Source organism: Chrysemys picta, chromosome 8, assembly GCF_011386835.1.
Source record: "Chrysemys picta bellii isolate R12L10 chromosome 8, ASM1138683v2, whole genome shotgun sequence".
Classification (NCBI taxonomy): Eukaryota; Metazoa; Chordata; order Testudines; family Emydidae; genus Chrysemys; species Chrysemys picta.
In genome coordinates, this window is record NC_088798.1 from 7,113,189 (window position 1) to 7,130,075 (window position 16,887).

The window sequence follows — 16,887 nt, forward strand, 5'->3', positions numbered from 1 at the left end:
CTACACTCACAGGCTTACAGAGGCATTACAGCTGTGCCACTGTATGAGAACTCATGTAGCAGCGTTATGCCGACGGGAGAGCATCTCTCACCAACATAGCACTGTGCACATGAGCGATTATGCCGGCAGGTTTTATTTCCCTCCTCCCCCTTAGATGACCTCCTGAGGTCCCTTCCAACCCTGATATTCTATGATTCAAGTCCCTGCTCCACCACAGACTTCGTGTGTGGTTTTGGACAAGTCACTTCGTCTCTTTGTGCCTCAGTTACCCATCTGTACAATGGGAACGATAGAGCTGGCCTGCCTCTCTATCTCTTAGAACTGGAAGGGACCCCAAAAGGTTATCGAGTCCAGCCCCCTTCCTTCACTAGCAGGACCAAGTACTGATTTTGCCCCAGATCCCTAAGTGGTCCCCTCAAGGATTGAACTCACAACGCTGGGTTTAGCAGGCCAATGCTCAAACTCCCAAAAGTGTTGTGAGGATAAATGCTCTGCAGCAAGATTTAGCCATCGCCTGGATGCGAGGAACTAGAGAGAGGTCCGAGTCAAAGAAGATCCCCAGGTTACAGGACTGAGTAGGGTGACCAGACAGCAAGTGTGAAAAATCGGGATAGGGGGTGGGAGGTAATAGGCACCTATATAAGACAAAGCCCCAAATATCAGGACTGTCCCCATAAAATAGGGACATCTGGTCACCCTAGGCCTGAGTGACAATAAATGTTATCTGGAAATAGTGCTGGGTTCTACCACAGCGGTCAGTATAAAAGCCTTTGTGTAAAGCTTCAGAATGCCACTCGGTCTCCACATCTGTACTGAGACAGAGGAAACATGTTACGTTAGCACAACGTCCTGCAGTATCATTAACGGGAAGCAAGACACAGAGAGGGATAATGGCCTAGCTCCTGCCATGATGGAACTGAGATGTTATAAACACTGAAGTACATTTTTTCACAGGGGTGTTGTTTTTTTTTTAAATGTTTAGAGGAGTTTTGGGACTGACACAAAGAATCAGAGATTTACCAAATCGTCCTGAAAACAATTACCTCAGACATGTGTAAGTGCAGACACGTCAATCCAAATTCACTGGTGAATAAAACAAAGCAGGCCCAACCTATACTTATAGTCTTTTTATAGTCTCCAGTTAGTTGTTTTTTCCTGCCACAACAGAAATGACTACTCCTGATCTCATCTACCCCTGTAGAACACCACTGACCACAATGGAGCCTGAAATCAATTTCAGTGTGAAATCAAAATCAGGCCCAGCAAACACCAGCATCGTGCAATTTTCACTATTGAGACAAGCTACCCTTAGCAATATTTCCCAAACTACTTACACCCTATTTGGCCCCTGCTCTAGTTACTCTATGTGGACTAACTCCATTCAGATCAGTAGCCTTGCACCAGTACGGATGAAATCAGAATCAGGCCTTTTTAAAGTCACCGATGAGTTTGGCCCAAAGGCTTTCACGGGAATTGGGCCTCCGTATATCAGTCCAGTGCAAAGAGTGCAGGCTCCCGTTAGATGTTAACGCAGGAACATCTCTGACCTGGATTGAGCTGTGGGTGAGACTGGCGGGGTGAAGATGAGGAGTGAGTCAGTGTTATTGCCCTTCAAGCTTTATTCCATCTGTGATTCGGGAGGACGAGTCCCGGAAACGAAAATGGGACAGGGACCCAAAAATTCTTCTGTTACCCCCATGTCAAAACAGAGAAACCCCACTGAAGACATCCCAGTGTCTACGCAAGTGTCATTGCTGCCAATGTATGCACTATGGAGACCATATAGTCCCTTTCCTGAGGTGGGCATTATTGGTACAACACTCAAACACAAACCTCAGACTAAGCATTTTCCCCAGGCCAGGTGGTCCTTAGGGTTTTCCCTGAAGAACCTCTGTCCCAGACTCTAGTTCCCTCTCTTTGCCTCAGAGAGGCTCCTCCAACCCCCTTTATATCCTGGTTGAAAGCTAACTGAACTCACCTATACTATGGCTCAGCGGTAATCCCACTTCACCTGTATGTGGGGTTCAAACTCCTGATTCCTACCATTTGGGCACCACACACACAAACACACACACACACACAGTAAGGTACAGTACCTGCCCCAAACACTTCACAATCTAAACAGAGAACTCACCTAGTATCCCCATTTTATAGTCATGGAACTGAGGTGGAGAGAGAGATTAGGTGACATGTTCAAAGTCAGAGAAAGTCAGTGGCAGAACAGAGAATTGATCATGGATCTCCTGCGTCCCAGTCTTAACCACAGACCATCCTTCCTCAATTAACAGGACATGTCAGAGGAGCCCTGCATCCATAAACAGTATTGCCAAGCAAGCAAGATAAAAAATCATGAATCAAGCCCTCAAAATCATATAGATTGTCTTAAAGAGCATGGGATTTTTTTTTAATAAGACATCACTTTTTATTGGCCTTCTGGGTTTTGAGCCTTTAGACTTCACATTTCCTAGCTTTTCTCTGCAACCATAAAGGCTAGAACCTTGCTATATTGAAATCCAGGACCTTAAGCAAAACACCGAGCACCAGGACGCTTTCGATTAAAATCACAGGAATTGACAATGCTGCTCAAACAGGATTCTAAAGACCCCAAGGAGAGTTCTAAAGGCTGCCAACCTGTCATAGTATGTAAGATTCAAATTGAGCTCAGATGAGCTGCTCTCAATTTATACCCGTGTTTTGCAGCAAGAGGCCGACATATAAGTAATGGTTATCATGGCCTATACAGGGAAGGGACTCTACTGCTAACAAAGGTCAATGGGGCATTGTATTTTTACTCCGGTGCTACAAAATATACTACTTGGAGTTGGAAGACACCTGTTCTCCTCTGATTTATGGACATTTCTAACATCTGGCCGAACAATCTATGGTTACTTTACCCTGTAATGTGAAGAATTCCAATAGTGCACGCCGAATGGACTGTGAGCATAAGAGTAGCCAAGTGACGGATAAAGCCGACATGGGATTGTGGTTGCTGAAACGATGACTGTTGCTGACTCAACCGTTTCTGCTCCAGGAGCCATGAGTTTCCTTCCGAAAGGGCCCTCAATAGCCAAGAAAAGAGGCGGCTAATTAATTTGGTATGGCCCAAAGTTGGCAGCTTCCAAACAGATCAACTCCTGGGTCATTATGCAAAATGGAGAAAGAGGAAACCGTAAAGGAGCTATGCACAGTGGTGTGCTGCCCAGGGCACTGATGCAGATTAACGCCCTGCCACCAGCCAAATAAATCCTCCATTTATTAGTGACTTTTAACAGGAAAAATAAAATACCAGAAGCCTGACGGGGGGGTGAAAGGATTTTCTATGCAAAGTGAGAGAAATCAACTCAGTTACCCCTTCATCTCACTCAAAATCTGCTCACCCTTAAGCAGGATGGGGTCGATTATCCCACATCTGCAAGGCATGGGGTTCTTACCTCTCAGGCAACCATTTAGATACTGGACTAGGTCCCATCCTATGCCTCTATTTACACTGGAGGTGACTTTTCACACCCACTTTGCACAGCTGTAAGTGGTTAAGCAAGGTGCAAGGCTGGGTAGAACTGGGGAAAGGCCTGAGGAAGCAGCGGGCGAGGTGTCTAGGACGTATCCAGGACATGCTGGAGGTGGAAGAGGGCATAGCCAGAGCAGGTAAACCAGCTTGATCCCACCAGGGGGATCTTCTGACATACAGGTTGCTGGAGAGGTTTATAGGAGCCTTAACATGACACATAAATCTAGCCCGGTACTTGCATTGACCAGAAATCTCAAAATACTAAACACATTCATGATTCTGCTAATCAGATTTCAGGCCCACACACCCACCCAGCACAGAACAATGTCTCAGGGCAGACCCTTCATTCCGTTCAGTCAGAAAGCTGCCATTTTCAGCTGGAGACAGGTCAGTAAAACCAATACAATCTCTCCCAGGCACATCTACCCTGGGGTGTCCACCCACTCCCCAGCCAAGCTGCCCCTAGCCTCGCTCCAGGGAGCATGGCGGGAAGCGGCGTTATGGTTTTGACTAAGTCACTGTTTCCAGCCCGGCGATGGCTTTTCCATCCTGCCCTTTACTGAAGCTCAATAAGAGTCTGCCTTTCGAAGGCAGGAAGCGACCTGGCAGTACCGCAAAGTACGGGGGCACCTGCCTGCTTCTCTGCTGACAAAATGGCCTAGTCAGTTGGGAATGGCAGGGGGAGTCAGACAGTGTGGGTTCCGTTCCTAGCTCTGCTCCTGAGACCTTGGCCAGCTCACGTCTCTTAGTGCTGCTACTGAGACCAGGTGTTTCAAACCCATTGTGTGGTGCAGGCTGACATCCATTTTCATGGCGCTGGGGGAACAAATTCCACTAGCAAGGGGCATATTTTCAGTCTTCTCTTCCTCTTCAGCAAAGTCAGCTCGTCCTCCCCCAACCCTTCAGCTGAAAAGCAGCCAGAGGCCAGGCTGGCTAGTAAGTCTGTGTCTCTTTTCCCTGGAGACAGCAGTAGCAGGAAAAAAACAAGGGAGGAGGAGGAGGAGAAGGCCCTGCTCCGATGACCCTGGTGTTGCAGGGCTCAGCGGCACCACCAGGAACCCTAAGGGAGGGAGGATACAGAGGTGGAAGGAGGGAGAGAGAGAGAAAGACAAGAGAAAGTGGGAAAAGGAGGGAGAGAGGAAGGGAGCAGCAGCTGCTGTGGGGAAAAGGGGACTCCGTGTCCGTGGCAGGCTCAGAGCTCAGGAGAGCCTGACTCCCAGGCCTGTGGGCCAGCCACTAGCCCAAACCGCTCTCATTTCATTTGGCCTCTTAGTGGCACTGAAACATCTAGATTTATGAATCTCTAATATATTTCGGAATGCGGATGGCAGCAAGAGCTGAGGAGGGAACTCAAGGCTCAATTACTCCTTCTGCAGGACCAGAACGTGACAGATCTCACAGACCAATTCGTCCCTCTGCCAGAGGGTCCGGGGAGGAGGAGGAGGGCAGCTCTTGGCCTGATCCCAGCTCTCCAGCAGGCTCTGATCCTAGGAGGAGCCCTGTATGGGTAGAGCCCAAGATCTCCACCAAGCACCAGCGACGTCAATGGTGCTCCACCCCAGCAGAAGTACCCAGAGTGAAGCAGTTGGTTTGTTCAGGGTTGGAGTTGTGACCTTATAGGGACTGTAGAAAGTCTAATGCCATTTCTCCTCACACTGGGCACCGGAACCAACCCCTTTCTCCCCCTCCCCACTGTCATGAATTTAAGCTTAACAGGGGGGTGGGGGGTGGGGGGAAATGGCTGCAAACATTGGCCATGTGTCTCACAAACACCTTGAGGGGGGAGATGTTTATCCCTTTTAAAAGGCTTTCAATGAATCCCGGAGAAGTCATGACCTCCGTGTATGTTTTCTATTTATTTTTCCACACCAGTTAAATAGTCACTTTCCAAGCACTTAAAGGAAAAAGAAATCAACATCAGCCCCCGCCCCCTTTTGGTAGCGATGCCAAAATATGCAGCCGGGCCTCCCTATCTGAATGAGTGTTTTGATTAAAGAAGTCTTAACAAAACACAGTCCGAACAAGCAGCGTAGCCCCGTTCTGCAAGCTTCACCCAAGTATGCAGTGTATACTTAGGGCTGGATTACTGGGATTCGTGTATTAATTGAATAAGGATGACAAGCCTCCAGCATATGCAAATAGAGGGTTAGGTTTCAGTTTTGAGGGTAACCCCTAATGCTTTACTAATATCCCCTCAAAACCCCCGAAGTCGTGACTGTCGAGGCAAACCCTCGCAAGCTGCACACATCTGGAAAAGTTCATGTTTTTCTATTTTTCTTCAAAACCCTTTGTTTCCTTTGACAAAAAGTTTCTGCTATTCCGACACTAAAACCATCGCCTCTGAGTTGCCAAGACTCCCAAGTGAGGATCCTGATCAAAGGAGAGAGTGTGGCAATAACGCAAAGAACCTGTGGCCAGGATTTTTTTTTGTGTGTGTGGTATATTAAAACAGTTCATTCTTTTTTTCAAAGGTATTTTTCATATCACCCTCTGCTACAAACTGGGAGAACAGCTGGTCGATAGAGGCTACAGGCAAAGGCTCAGGCTAGGATAGTTTTTCATGAGTAGGTGTTGTCTGGGCTCGAGGGAAAATGGCTGTGTGGTTTTTTTTCAATATCTGTTTTGTACAGGCAGGAAGTTTATAAACAAAAGGAAATACTTCTTCACACAATGCTCAGTCAACCTGTGGAACTCATTGCCTGGTGATATTCTGAAGGTCAAAAGTGTAACGGTTCAAAAAAGGACTAGGTAAATTCATGGAGGATAGGTCCATCAATGGCGTTTAGCCAAGATGGTCAGGGACGCAGCCCCATGCTCTGGATGTCCCTAAACCTCCAACTGACAGAAGCTGGGACTGGATGACAGGGGATGGATCACTTGAAATTGCCCTGTTCTGTTCTTTCCTCCTGAAGCATTTGGCATTGGCCACTATCAAAGACAGGATACTGGCTCCATGGGCCATTCGTCTGACCCAGTATGGCCGTTCTTATGTTATTACAATGTTTGTGGCCAGACTGGATGTTTATATAAAGTTTGCAACCTGATTTTAAACAAAAAAAAAACCAAAAAAGTGTAATCCAAAAGATCCAGTTTGTAAGATGTCTGTCAAATTCCACAAAAAGCAAAGATCAAAATGCAGGCTAGGAGGAGTTATAGATTAGGGCAACGTCAGAGCTAAAAACACACAGAGACACACACGTCACCCAGCCAAAGTGAGATTACTCAGATCCGGTACATTGGTTGGATCCATTATGAAAGTTACAGGCCTTGTGCAAATTTCAGCTCCTGATCTGGGTTTTTGTTCCAAACGCCGACAAAGCTGGAGGATTTGAAGACCTGAAGTTTTGATTCAGGTCCAGGAAGAGTAGAATTTATGACCCCACCAGAGCATGGGATCTGAATTGACTCTGCAATAGGATGTCAGTTGCCCAGAAGTGTCCGGCCCTAGAGTGCAGCAAGGACAAGATAACTGGCCTCTTTTGCTCACTTCCAGGAACATCTGCAGCTTGATAAAGTTTTGAGAGTTTTGGTATCGTGAATTGTTCTAGTGAAACCCAGGACTTTGCACCAATTCAGTTAGAATCAGCCAGGTAGCCAAACAAACATCTGCTACACCCTAGAGGATACCTTTTGGAAGACATAAGATTGGCAAGTACCTTTTCAGGCCAGGGTTTTGCCCTAGAATCTCAGGATGGGGAATGAAGGAAGGAAAGAGTCACAAAAACTCCCTTTCCCCAAAGAGAAATGCTCAAAATGGTCCCCCCAAAAACCAAAATGGCCTGATTCTCCTCCAATTCTACAAGTGGAAACCAGGAGAAACAACTGAAATTAATGGTATTACCCCAGGATAGATCAAAGTGACCAGTTTCTGGGCAGACAGAGTTGCATCGGATATAAATCAACACAGGATTTGACCTTAATCTATAAACAACTGTCCCCAAGGTGATTAAAATCGAGGCACCAGATTCTCAGTTGATGTAAGTCAGCATAGCTTCATTGAATACAACAGAGCCACATTGATATACACCAGCTGAGGATCTGGCCTGTTCAAGGAACATGTGGAACTGTGGTCATTCTTGTGGAATGCTTGAATTCTAATCCTGCCAAGTCAGGGCAGTCAAATGCCTTCTTTTTTTTTTTTTTTATAATGAAGTGACAAAAATGTCCTCTGGCTACAAGACAAAAGAAAAAACAGTATCTCCCATAGTCAAGCCACAATATAGTTAAAAAACAAATAAGTCCTTCCCATTTCACTTGAAGAAGTAGGATTAAATAAGTCCTTCCAAGGCCAACTTCATAAAACCAGCTCCTTAAAAACAAGGAACTGTTCAAATGCTTTACAGCAATTTATACAGGGCTGACAGATACTCTTGGATTCCAAAGACTTACACTAAATCTTGGTCTACTCTAAAAAGTTTTGCCAGCATGGCTGTGTTGTCTTGGAGTGTGGAAAAAAGAAACACACGCCCCCCAAAATACCACAAATACCCAACCAAGAGAGTTACGCTGGCAAAAAAAAAAAACATGTAGATGCATCTTATACTGGCAAAAGACTCATTTTGCTGAGATAGCTCGACATTCGAGGAGGTGGTTTAACTATACCAGGAGAAGAACTCCACTAGTTATGTCAGTATAGATATACTGGCACACCCATTGTCATGTAGGCAAGGCTGCACTCTCTCTGTCTCTTTAGAGCACCTCTTTAAAGTTTGGTCTCATAGTACTAAGTAGACCTGGTCAAAATTTCTCAAACCAAATAAATACTAAATGAATAAATACATTCCGAACTTTGAAAGGTTTAAAATAAACAAAAGAATTTATTTTTCAAAAGTTGAGGGATGAAAATTTTGAAATTTTATTTTTTTTCCCCCTGAAAAAAATCTTTTTTTTTTTTTTTTTTTTGGACCAGTGCTATTCAAAAGAGATGGACCCCAAGCTGCAAATTTTGGCTATGGCTCCAAATGTCCAAAAAACACAGGCATGGCCCTGCGCCAGAGTTTGAGATTGTTCAGATCTGGTATTTTGGTTTGACCCATTGTAAAAATTAGAGGCCTTTTGCACATTTTGGCTCTGGCTCTGGGTTCTTGTTCCAAACGCCTACAAAGTCGGAGGGTCTGAGGATCCAAGGTTTTGATTCGGGCACAAAGTGGAGCAGAACTTACGATCTCACAAGTGCTTCCGAATTGGCTCTGCAACAGAAGTGTCCTGCCTCAGAGTGCAGAGAGAAGCAGATAGCTGGCCTCTTCAGCTCACACTCAGGAACATGAGCTGCCCTGGACAATCGTGTCACAATTCAGTTCAGCTTTTCTGGTCACCAGACATAACGGCCCAATCCTGGGAGAGCGACTGGCTTCAACAGGAGCGATGCCTACGCAAGAGCTGCAAGCCTGACTCTTTGTCTAGAACTTGAACCAGAGCTCCTTTGGGTCAACGCTCGGGAAGCCCAGTGCTCCGGGCAGCGCTTCATTGGAAAGAGCAATCCTTTGGAAGGAAAGACAAGAAGCTGCGCCAGCTCGTCTAAGCTGCTTATGTCTGAAGGTGATAAGATGTTTCCAAACGGTCCCGTTTCAATAGCTGCGCATTTGGTGTGCAGATTTATTTTCTTTTACCTTGATAAAACTCCATTCCTCGGACAAATCTGGGGCCTGCTTATCAGTCAACACTCCACCTAATGGTTTCAGTTTGTATTTCTTGTAGCCGGGGCATTCCACAGATAGTTTTCATTGACTAGCTTTGGAAGCCAGCCAGATACTCCGTTGTATTTATCCAGCACCATAACAGAGGCAAATTAATGATGTGATTCGAATGATCAGGACCTTTCGTTCTTAAAGGACAGGTTTAAGCGCAGGATGCGCTGATAACATTTTTCAAGGGCTATGTAACACAGCCAAGTGATTTATAGACAACAAGCGTGTTGTACAGTGACACACAGCAGCTTTTCTCTTCAGGGGTAGAGAGGGCAGGCTCCTTTGATGTGACATAAATTTATACATCTTAAATTTCATGTGATCAGAAGCAGGATGCGCGGTGCATGCTGCCACCGCACTTAATGCCAGCTGCACAATTTGCTGGGCCAGATTAGAGGGAAATCTAATGGGAGGGCTGTGTGACCTAGTGAATACAGCACGGGACTCAGGATGTCTATTCCTGCCACTGGACTGTGGGGTGACACTGGGCAAGTCACGTCATGTCTCCGTGTTCAGTGTCCCCATCTGTGAAATGGGGATAATGATACCGACCTCTTTCGTAAAGCCCTTGGAGATCTCCTGATGAAAGTGCTACATAAGATGTGAATTATTATTGTTCAGGAGAGCCTGATATTGTGCACAGCCACTATACAAGGGGGAGACTTCTCCCACTGAGTGGCTGCACAATGCAGGCCTAATCCTCAACCCATCCAAGTCAATGGAAGGACGCCCCATTGAGTTCAACGGGCTTTGGACCAGGCCCAATAAGGCTTGCAGTTTGTAAAGGCACATCTGTGGGAAAGGTGCTACATAAACATAAATTATGATTATTGCATTGCCATCATAAAAAACAGCACAGGCACTTTATTCAGTGGGATCTAGTTCAACCGAAATTGGCTCCAAAATGCAGTGTAAAAGTGGGGACTTATGAAGGTGCCAAATCAGCACTGCGCTCCACAGGGGAGGACACAAGAGAAGGCTGAGAATGGAGAAGGCTAACCGGACAGGAGATGTGGGAGGAGGGACTATGTGATGTTGAAATGGAGTCGGGGCAAATAGGAAGCCAGTAATGAGGGGGGTAGGATGGAAAGGCAGACAGAAAAAAGTAGACCCTCCTATTTATCCTCTCTCAATACAAGAGCAAAGAGAAATCCAATTACACTGAGAGGCAATATATTTCAAATGGACAAAAGGAATTCTTTGATACACAAATTCATATATAATAGGTTAACACACATTGGCCATTAACACCTAATTCAATTCATACATAATTCACTGGTGGAATTCCCTGTCACAAGATACCACTGAAGCCAAAGAGTTTATTGGCATTAAAAAAAACCCATGTTATTCCATTTATATGAACAGGGAGAAAAGCCACACTTACATCAGATTGGGAGGAAAATAACATAAGGGATAAAACCTCAGAGGCTTCAGATCTTAAAGCAACTAACTAACTGCCTGCGGGTGGGAAGAAATGTTCTATGGAGGCTGATCTCAATTTTGCACTAGAAGACTTCTTGCACCTTCCTTTAGTTGATCCAACCTGGTAGGGCTACCCTCTTTAAATCCTACAGTACTCTTCCATAAAGGAGAAGGGGACTTTTTTTTAAAAAAAGTCAAGCACGAAAGCAGAACATTCCTACCCCATCTCTGTTTTCATAGTATTTTCATTTCAGTATCATTTTGACTCTCTGCCCAGAAAGTCCACCATAAATCTTTTAACTGAAAGAGTCACTGAAGGATCAATTCTTAGAAGAAGGGGGTACGAGCAGGAGATACTTTTCCTTCTCCACTTCTGTGTCCCAGCCTAACTGAGTAAGCTTGGTCCTGTTACATTTTATTAAGTTTAACTAAGGATTTATGAACTTGGAGAAATGGTGCTCGCCCATACAGAGAGCAGCATCACGGAACCGCAGGGAGGGCTGGCTTTGGCGTTCTCCCCTTTTTTAAAAATAGATTTACAAAAAAAAATATTATGGCGGATTTATTTAGGGCTTGGGAATGCAAGCGTCTCATCTGAATGTACTGAGATATGGCATAGCAATGAGGAGTATTCTATACATGTTCTCTCACCCAGCTCCGTCAAAGCAACCTGACCCCCAATTGCAGCTTGAGCTAACATTCTAGCACAGCAGGTCCCATACCACCTGGCCAATGCACCTCATTACTCACATGGAGTACCCTCTGCTCTTCCATTCCTGAGGGCAGCAGTGTCTGCCGGCACCGACAAGCCGCAGGGTGCTTTTGTGATGTGGAGACCTCATTTTATTCCAGACCCTGCACTGTAATCCACATTTGAATCCAGGTTTCCAAAGGAGACAGGTTGTTTGTCTATCTTCTACTTATGCTTCAATAATTGCCATAATATTAGAACACCTTATGGTTTCTAGCAAACAGCTCCTACCATCCCCGCGAGTAGGGCTTTGGAGGCCGGAGTGCCATTATCCACAGCATTGCTCTCTTCATCCAAGCCGTTCCCTATCCATGAGTTTCAGCAACCAAAGACAGCAGTGATCAGGCAAGAGGGAACACTACCTGCCCAGAATTCTTAACACCCTGAGCCAGTGTACCCTATGGCCACTTATGGACTAAGCCCTGGCTGCTGTACACCGGCATAGAGCCATTGACTTCAATAGAGCTTTTCCAACGGACACCATCTGATAATCTGGCCCATATCTACGTAAGGCACTTGTGGCATGCATTGCCAACAAGCACTTTAATGGGTTTATCCTCACAACATCCCCAAGAAGTAGCAAAGTACTATCACCCCATTTTATAGATGGGGAACCAAGACACTGAATGACTTGCTCAAGGAAGTGTGAGATGGATCAGGAAACTGAACCCATATTTCCACTGTTCCAACCACTGGCCCATCCTTCCTCTGTAGGACAGATCTCTCTCTAAAGAAACCCAGATGCATCTTTCAGGCTGTAACTAAATCTTGGGTAAATGATTATTCTGCATGGCAGCAGAACCTGCAAATGTTAGGTAGCTGAATTACTGCTCTTGGATATTAATGTACAACTAGTGCCTTACCAAAAAAACCTCTCTCCTATACTGCTTTATTTCCAGGTGACATTTCACAATGCATTTAGTCTAGTACCAGCTGCATGGACTAGTCTAGAGCTCTGAAATCCTGCCTCAGCTGTCAGATGTTACAGAAGAATAGTACCGTCTTCCAAAAATGCTGACAATTCTACCACCAGGATTAGCAAATATTGTATTTACCCAGAAATTTAAGTAATGATACTTGTGCTTTTGGAAAGTATGGTCTATTTCTATTGGTAGGCCTATTGTCTTCTGTACATAACATCTTGGGGAGGGTTGCAAACTTATCAGGCCATCAGAAACCACACTGCTTAAATTCAAGCCAAGAATCCTATGTGCTCCAGTAAAAGGATATGTTTTATACATACTTTACAAAGGCTAATCTAATTTGGTAGCCAAATCACATGGCATCTCCATGAGTACTTGAAAAAAGCACCCAACTAGAACATCAGCTTTGGAGCTACCCTAGGGAGATCAGATGTCCCGATTTTTGGGTCTTTTTCTTATATAGGCTCCTATTACCCCCCCAACCCCTGTCCCGATTTTTCACATTTGCTGTCTGGTCACCCTACCCTGAGAAGTTCAAAGTGCATCCTTTCATCATTTATGAAACACTTGAAATCCAAAGCTGCCTTTAAAAAAAAACAACAACAACAACACAAGAAGTATTGGGCCCGATTCTGTCCCTGGTTAAGCCAACAAGAGTTTTGCCACTGACAACATTTTGCTATGTGGCCCGGAATATTCTATGGTATTTTAATTTTCCCTGGCTTGTAAGTGGTCTAATCTGTTCTGTCTGCTCTGTGGGACTCTGGCTAGAGATGTTGCTTGGAACTTTTATTTCCCCTGATGCTGAATGGCATGTTTTTAATGCAGTATTTGATCCTAGAATTTGCAAGGAGAAGAGCTTTAAAAAAAAAAAATTCTCTTCCTCGCTAGTCTAAAATGCAGGCCTGTTACAGGCATCCGTGATTTATTCACACAGAGTTCCTATGTGTCACTGCAATCAGTGGGAACGGCTGCAAATTGTTCTAGGGAACATGGATATATTGCTGGAGAGACTGTATTGTTTTCTAGTGGTTAAAAGATAAGACGGGACATCCGGACACCTAGGTTCTATGCCTGATTCTGTCACTTGCCTTTTGACCTTGACCAACTTATCTCTGAGCCTCTGTAAAATGGTTATGTATTTACCTCAAATACCTTTGCGGTCCTCTCTTTGCAGCCCTTCACTCATACCCTCTTCTCTAACACTTCAACACACAAAGGGACTCTTGCGGTCCCTTCTAACCCTACAGTTCTAAACATAAGCTACTTGTCTTCTCTTTCAAGGACCTATCATCTCTCATTCAGTATCAAAGGGTCGACTCCCACCTCTGACTGAAAATGTAACAAGTGGGTGATGGAAGGCTAAACAAGCCCCTTCGTGCTTTTTTTCCATGTTGCCCCTCATGCTTCAGAGAAGCTCCCCTTTAACATCCAGAAAGTCACTTCATTGTACTCCTTCAAATCCCTTGGCCATGATGCCTCCAGAAACACTAGCTAATAACTAGGCCGCCGGCGTGCTGGTGGCTCAGCCTATCATGCTGACTTAAATTGCCTCATTGTTTCTTTTAACTCCCCCATATAGCTGTCTGTCTCCTCCATCATCTCTTGTCTTCTGTTTAGATTGTAAGCTCTTTGGGGCAAGGACCATCTCTGTTCTGTGTTTGTACAGAGCCTAGCACGGTAGGATCCTGGTCCATGACTTAGACTCCAAGGCGCTATGATAATACAAACAACAACAACTAGTTATTATGGTTGTCTTCATAGGCACCAACTCTGTGGGTGCTTTGGGCTGGAGGAAGGGGTGGAGTGGGGGCAGGGTCTGGTGCGGGGTGGGGGTTGAGCACCTCCCAGCAACTTAGAAAGATGGTGCCTCTGGTTGTCCTCTCAATGGTACACAGCATCGTTGGTTCTCCAGCTCCCTCATTCTGCATACCACGTCAGTAGAAAAATGTTCCCATCTGGACCACTTCTTTTCCAACCTCCCAATGCATGGCTCTCCACTAGGGGCTCCTGGTAGTCCATAGAACACAGTTTTAGAACTGCTGCATGAATGTCCCAATTCTGCCACATTTATGCATGTCCAGTGCCCAGAGTTCCACTGAGAAACAGTGACTCCTCACACAGTATGGCGCTACCCTCGAGGAGTAAAAGTGTCAGAATCAGGCCCTGAAAGAATGACAGGTTCTCTGATGCCTCTACTTAGACTGACAAAAGGATCTGTGTTTCTTAGTTCATCTTATCAATGCATGATCCTCCCTTGAAGGCATGCGGGCTTTGACATCATATGTGGTTGCCATGGAGATGACTGAATTGCATCCCAGTGGGACTCAAATGGCATGATAAGCTATACAAGGGTTGCCAAGGTGTAAGAAAGAGACAGACCCTTCATCTATTCCCCGAGTGCAGGTAAGACCCAGCCAAGATGGGGGTCACACACTGCTGGAGTTACAATGATAATATGTAGCTCTTATACGGTGCTTTTCAACCATAGATCTCAAAGCACTTTACCAAGGAGGTCCGTCCCATTATCCCCATTGTGCAGGTCGGGAAACTGAGGAACGCAGTGGGGCAGTGACTTGCCCAGCCATTGGCAGAGCCAGGAATAAAAGGTCCTCTTCAGTCCCAGTCCAGTGCCCAATTTTTTAAGTCACCCTGCATCAGAGCAGCAGTAGATGATGTGCTAAGAAACCTCCTGTCTCCACACAGTTAGCAGAGAGAAAGAAATTAACATATCCATATAAAACCAGCACACTCTCTCAGAGTTTGCCACCAGCCATCAGCTGGTCTGCAAAGGAGGATCCAGCTACGCTGAAAGTCTTTATTAGCCTCAGATAACTAAGACCAACACAGACTGGAAGGCTGCAACAGACGCATATAATATTATTGGATTATGGCATGTTTGAGAAGTTATTTAGCCTTGTAGCCTATTTACATAAGGTTCACTCCGTCTTTTGTTTGGACACATTCCTAGCAAAGCTTTTCAGTTGTCATCCCCACCTCCACCAAGTATGCATAAAACAACTCAAAGGTGAAACCCATTCTCTCCCCAGACAAATGAGAGACATGTGGAGAACAAAAAAGGAGCAAGAGGCATAGGAAAAATGAGGAGAAGGGCGGGGTGAGGAAAGATGAGGTTATGGTCAACGGGCTGGAGTGGGACTCTCAAAATCAGGATTCTGTTCCTTGCTCTACTACAGGCTTCCTATGTGGCCTGGGGCAAGTATTGCTGGATGCCTCAGTTTCCCTCTTTGTACAATGGAATACGTCTCTACCTTACAGAGATGTGGTGAGGATGGGCACCTAACTACCCTGATAGGGTGCAATGCCCTTTCTTGAACACAGCTGGTGTACTTTAATTCTTCGATGGGCAGAGGATGCAAAATTGAAAACTAGATACAGATCTTTAAGTTCAGGGGATGTTTGACCTGTTCCGTTATAGAGGCAGGGACCATTTCAGAAATTAGATACTAATCTGGGATTTGATTTCAAACACGTGACAGTATAGGGAACATTTGGATCAAGGATTCTCGTAGGGTAGCACCTCTACTTAAAATTTTAAGGCCGGGCATTCTATGACATGGGCATCAACATCATCGTAATTACTCACACCTCTTAGCCAGTTTGTCCATCCCTAGCCTTCAGTGGCAGCTGTGAAATGACCTTACCTGAGAAGTATCATGATTGAATATGACAGTGTTCAGGTCTCCACAGTTATAATGCTTGATGAGATCTTCAGTAGTGTATGGGGCCTGCAAGCTGCCTGCTCGAAGACTTTCATGTTGTAGCAAGGTTTGGTTCAAAGCAAACAGCACCTGCACAAACACACACAATAGATATATATTGGTGGACTGAGGTCACAAGAGCATGAATGATCAGCAGAATGCAGGAGCACTGCAGAAGAACCCTTATCAGCCCCAGATGAGGCTTGTGTTTCTTGCTGCTCTTTGTTGACCCCTTCTGGCCAACCCAGGGAGTGGCTCAGGAAGGAGTTACATTTATCCCTTCCCAAACGGAAGGAGAGTCACATGGATGCAGAGCTTAGAATAGAAAAGAAAACTGGGAAGGGTTTGGGATATGCCACCCTCCTCATCAAGGTCATAAAATATAGGCCTGCCTACAGGCATGATTTCAGTGAGGCTGCGGGGCAGGTGAAAAATCAAGGTGATCCAGAGAGTTTTAGACTGCATCTGCCATTCACTTTACTGCAAAAGTGACGGCCTGAAAATAAGGGAAGTTCCATCATCTCTGCCAAGGAATAGGACTGAGCTGGGAGGAGCTGCGCCTTCCCCATCAGCTGTTTAAAATCCAAAGCCCAAGCTAAATGGGGAACTTCTCAGTAGATGCAGTTCAGAACTTCCCAACAACTTTAGTAGTAAAACGTTGGTGTATTCAGGGGCATCTCTGCTGTCGTTCAATAAGTAACATGCAGGAACCTTCAGCCTCCCTGGGGAACCGGCACTTGTGAAATAGGCAGAATATACGATCGCGCTATTCCCCTCCACCCCTGCCACTTTTCAGCTTCCCCCTCTGGCAAAATAAATGGTCGTGTCAAATTGTTACACTGTCCCAGAGGGCTAATTGAGCTTTCTCATCCCA

General features: G+C 45.4%; 1 protein-coding gene across 4 annotated transcripts in view; it reads right to left on the reverse strand.

Annotated features, from left to right (window-relative positions):
- Positions 1-16,887, reverse strand: part of TRABD2B (TraB domain containing 2B) — a 390,651-nt gene that overhangs the window by 163,362 nt on the left and 210,402 nt on the right. For 3 of the 4 annotated variants that reach the window (XM_065553796.1, XM_065553795.1, XM_008167984.4), the window contains exon 3: positions 15,957-16,103. The exons of the other annotated variant lie outside the window; for it this stretch is intronic. In XM_065553796.1, coding sequence (XP_065409868.1) covers positions 15,957-16,103 — 147 coding nt within the window. The remainder of the gene's footprint in view (positions 1-15,956; positions 16,104-16,887) is intronic. 4 annotated transcript variants of the gene reach the window in all.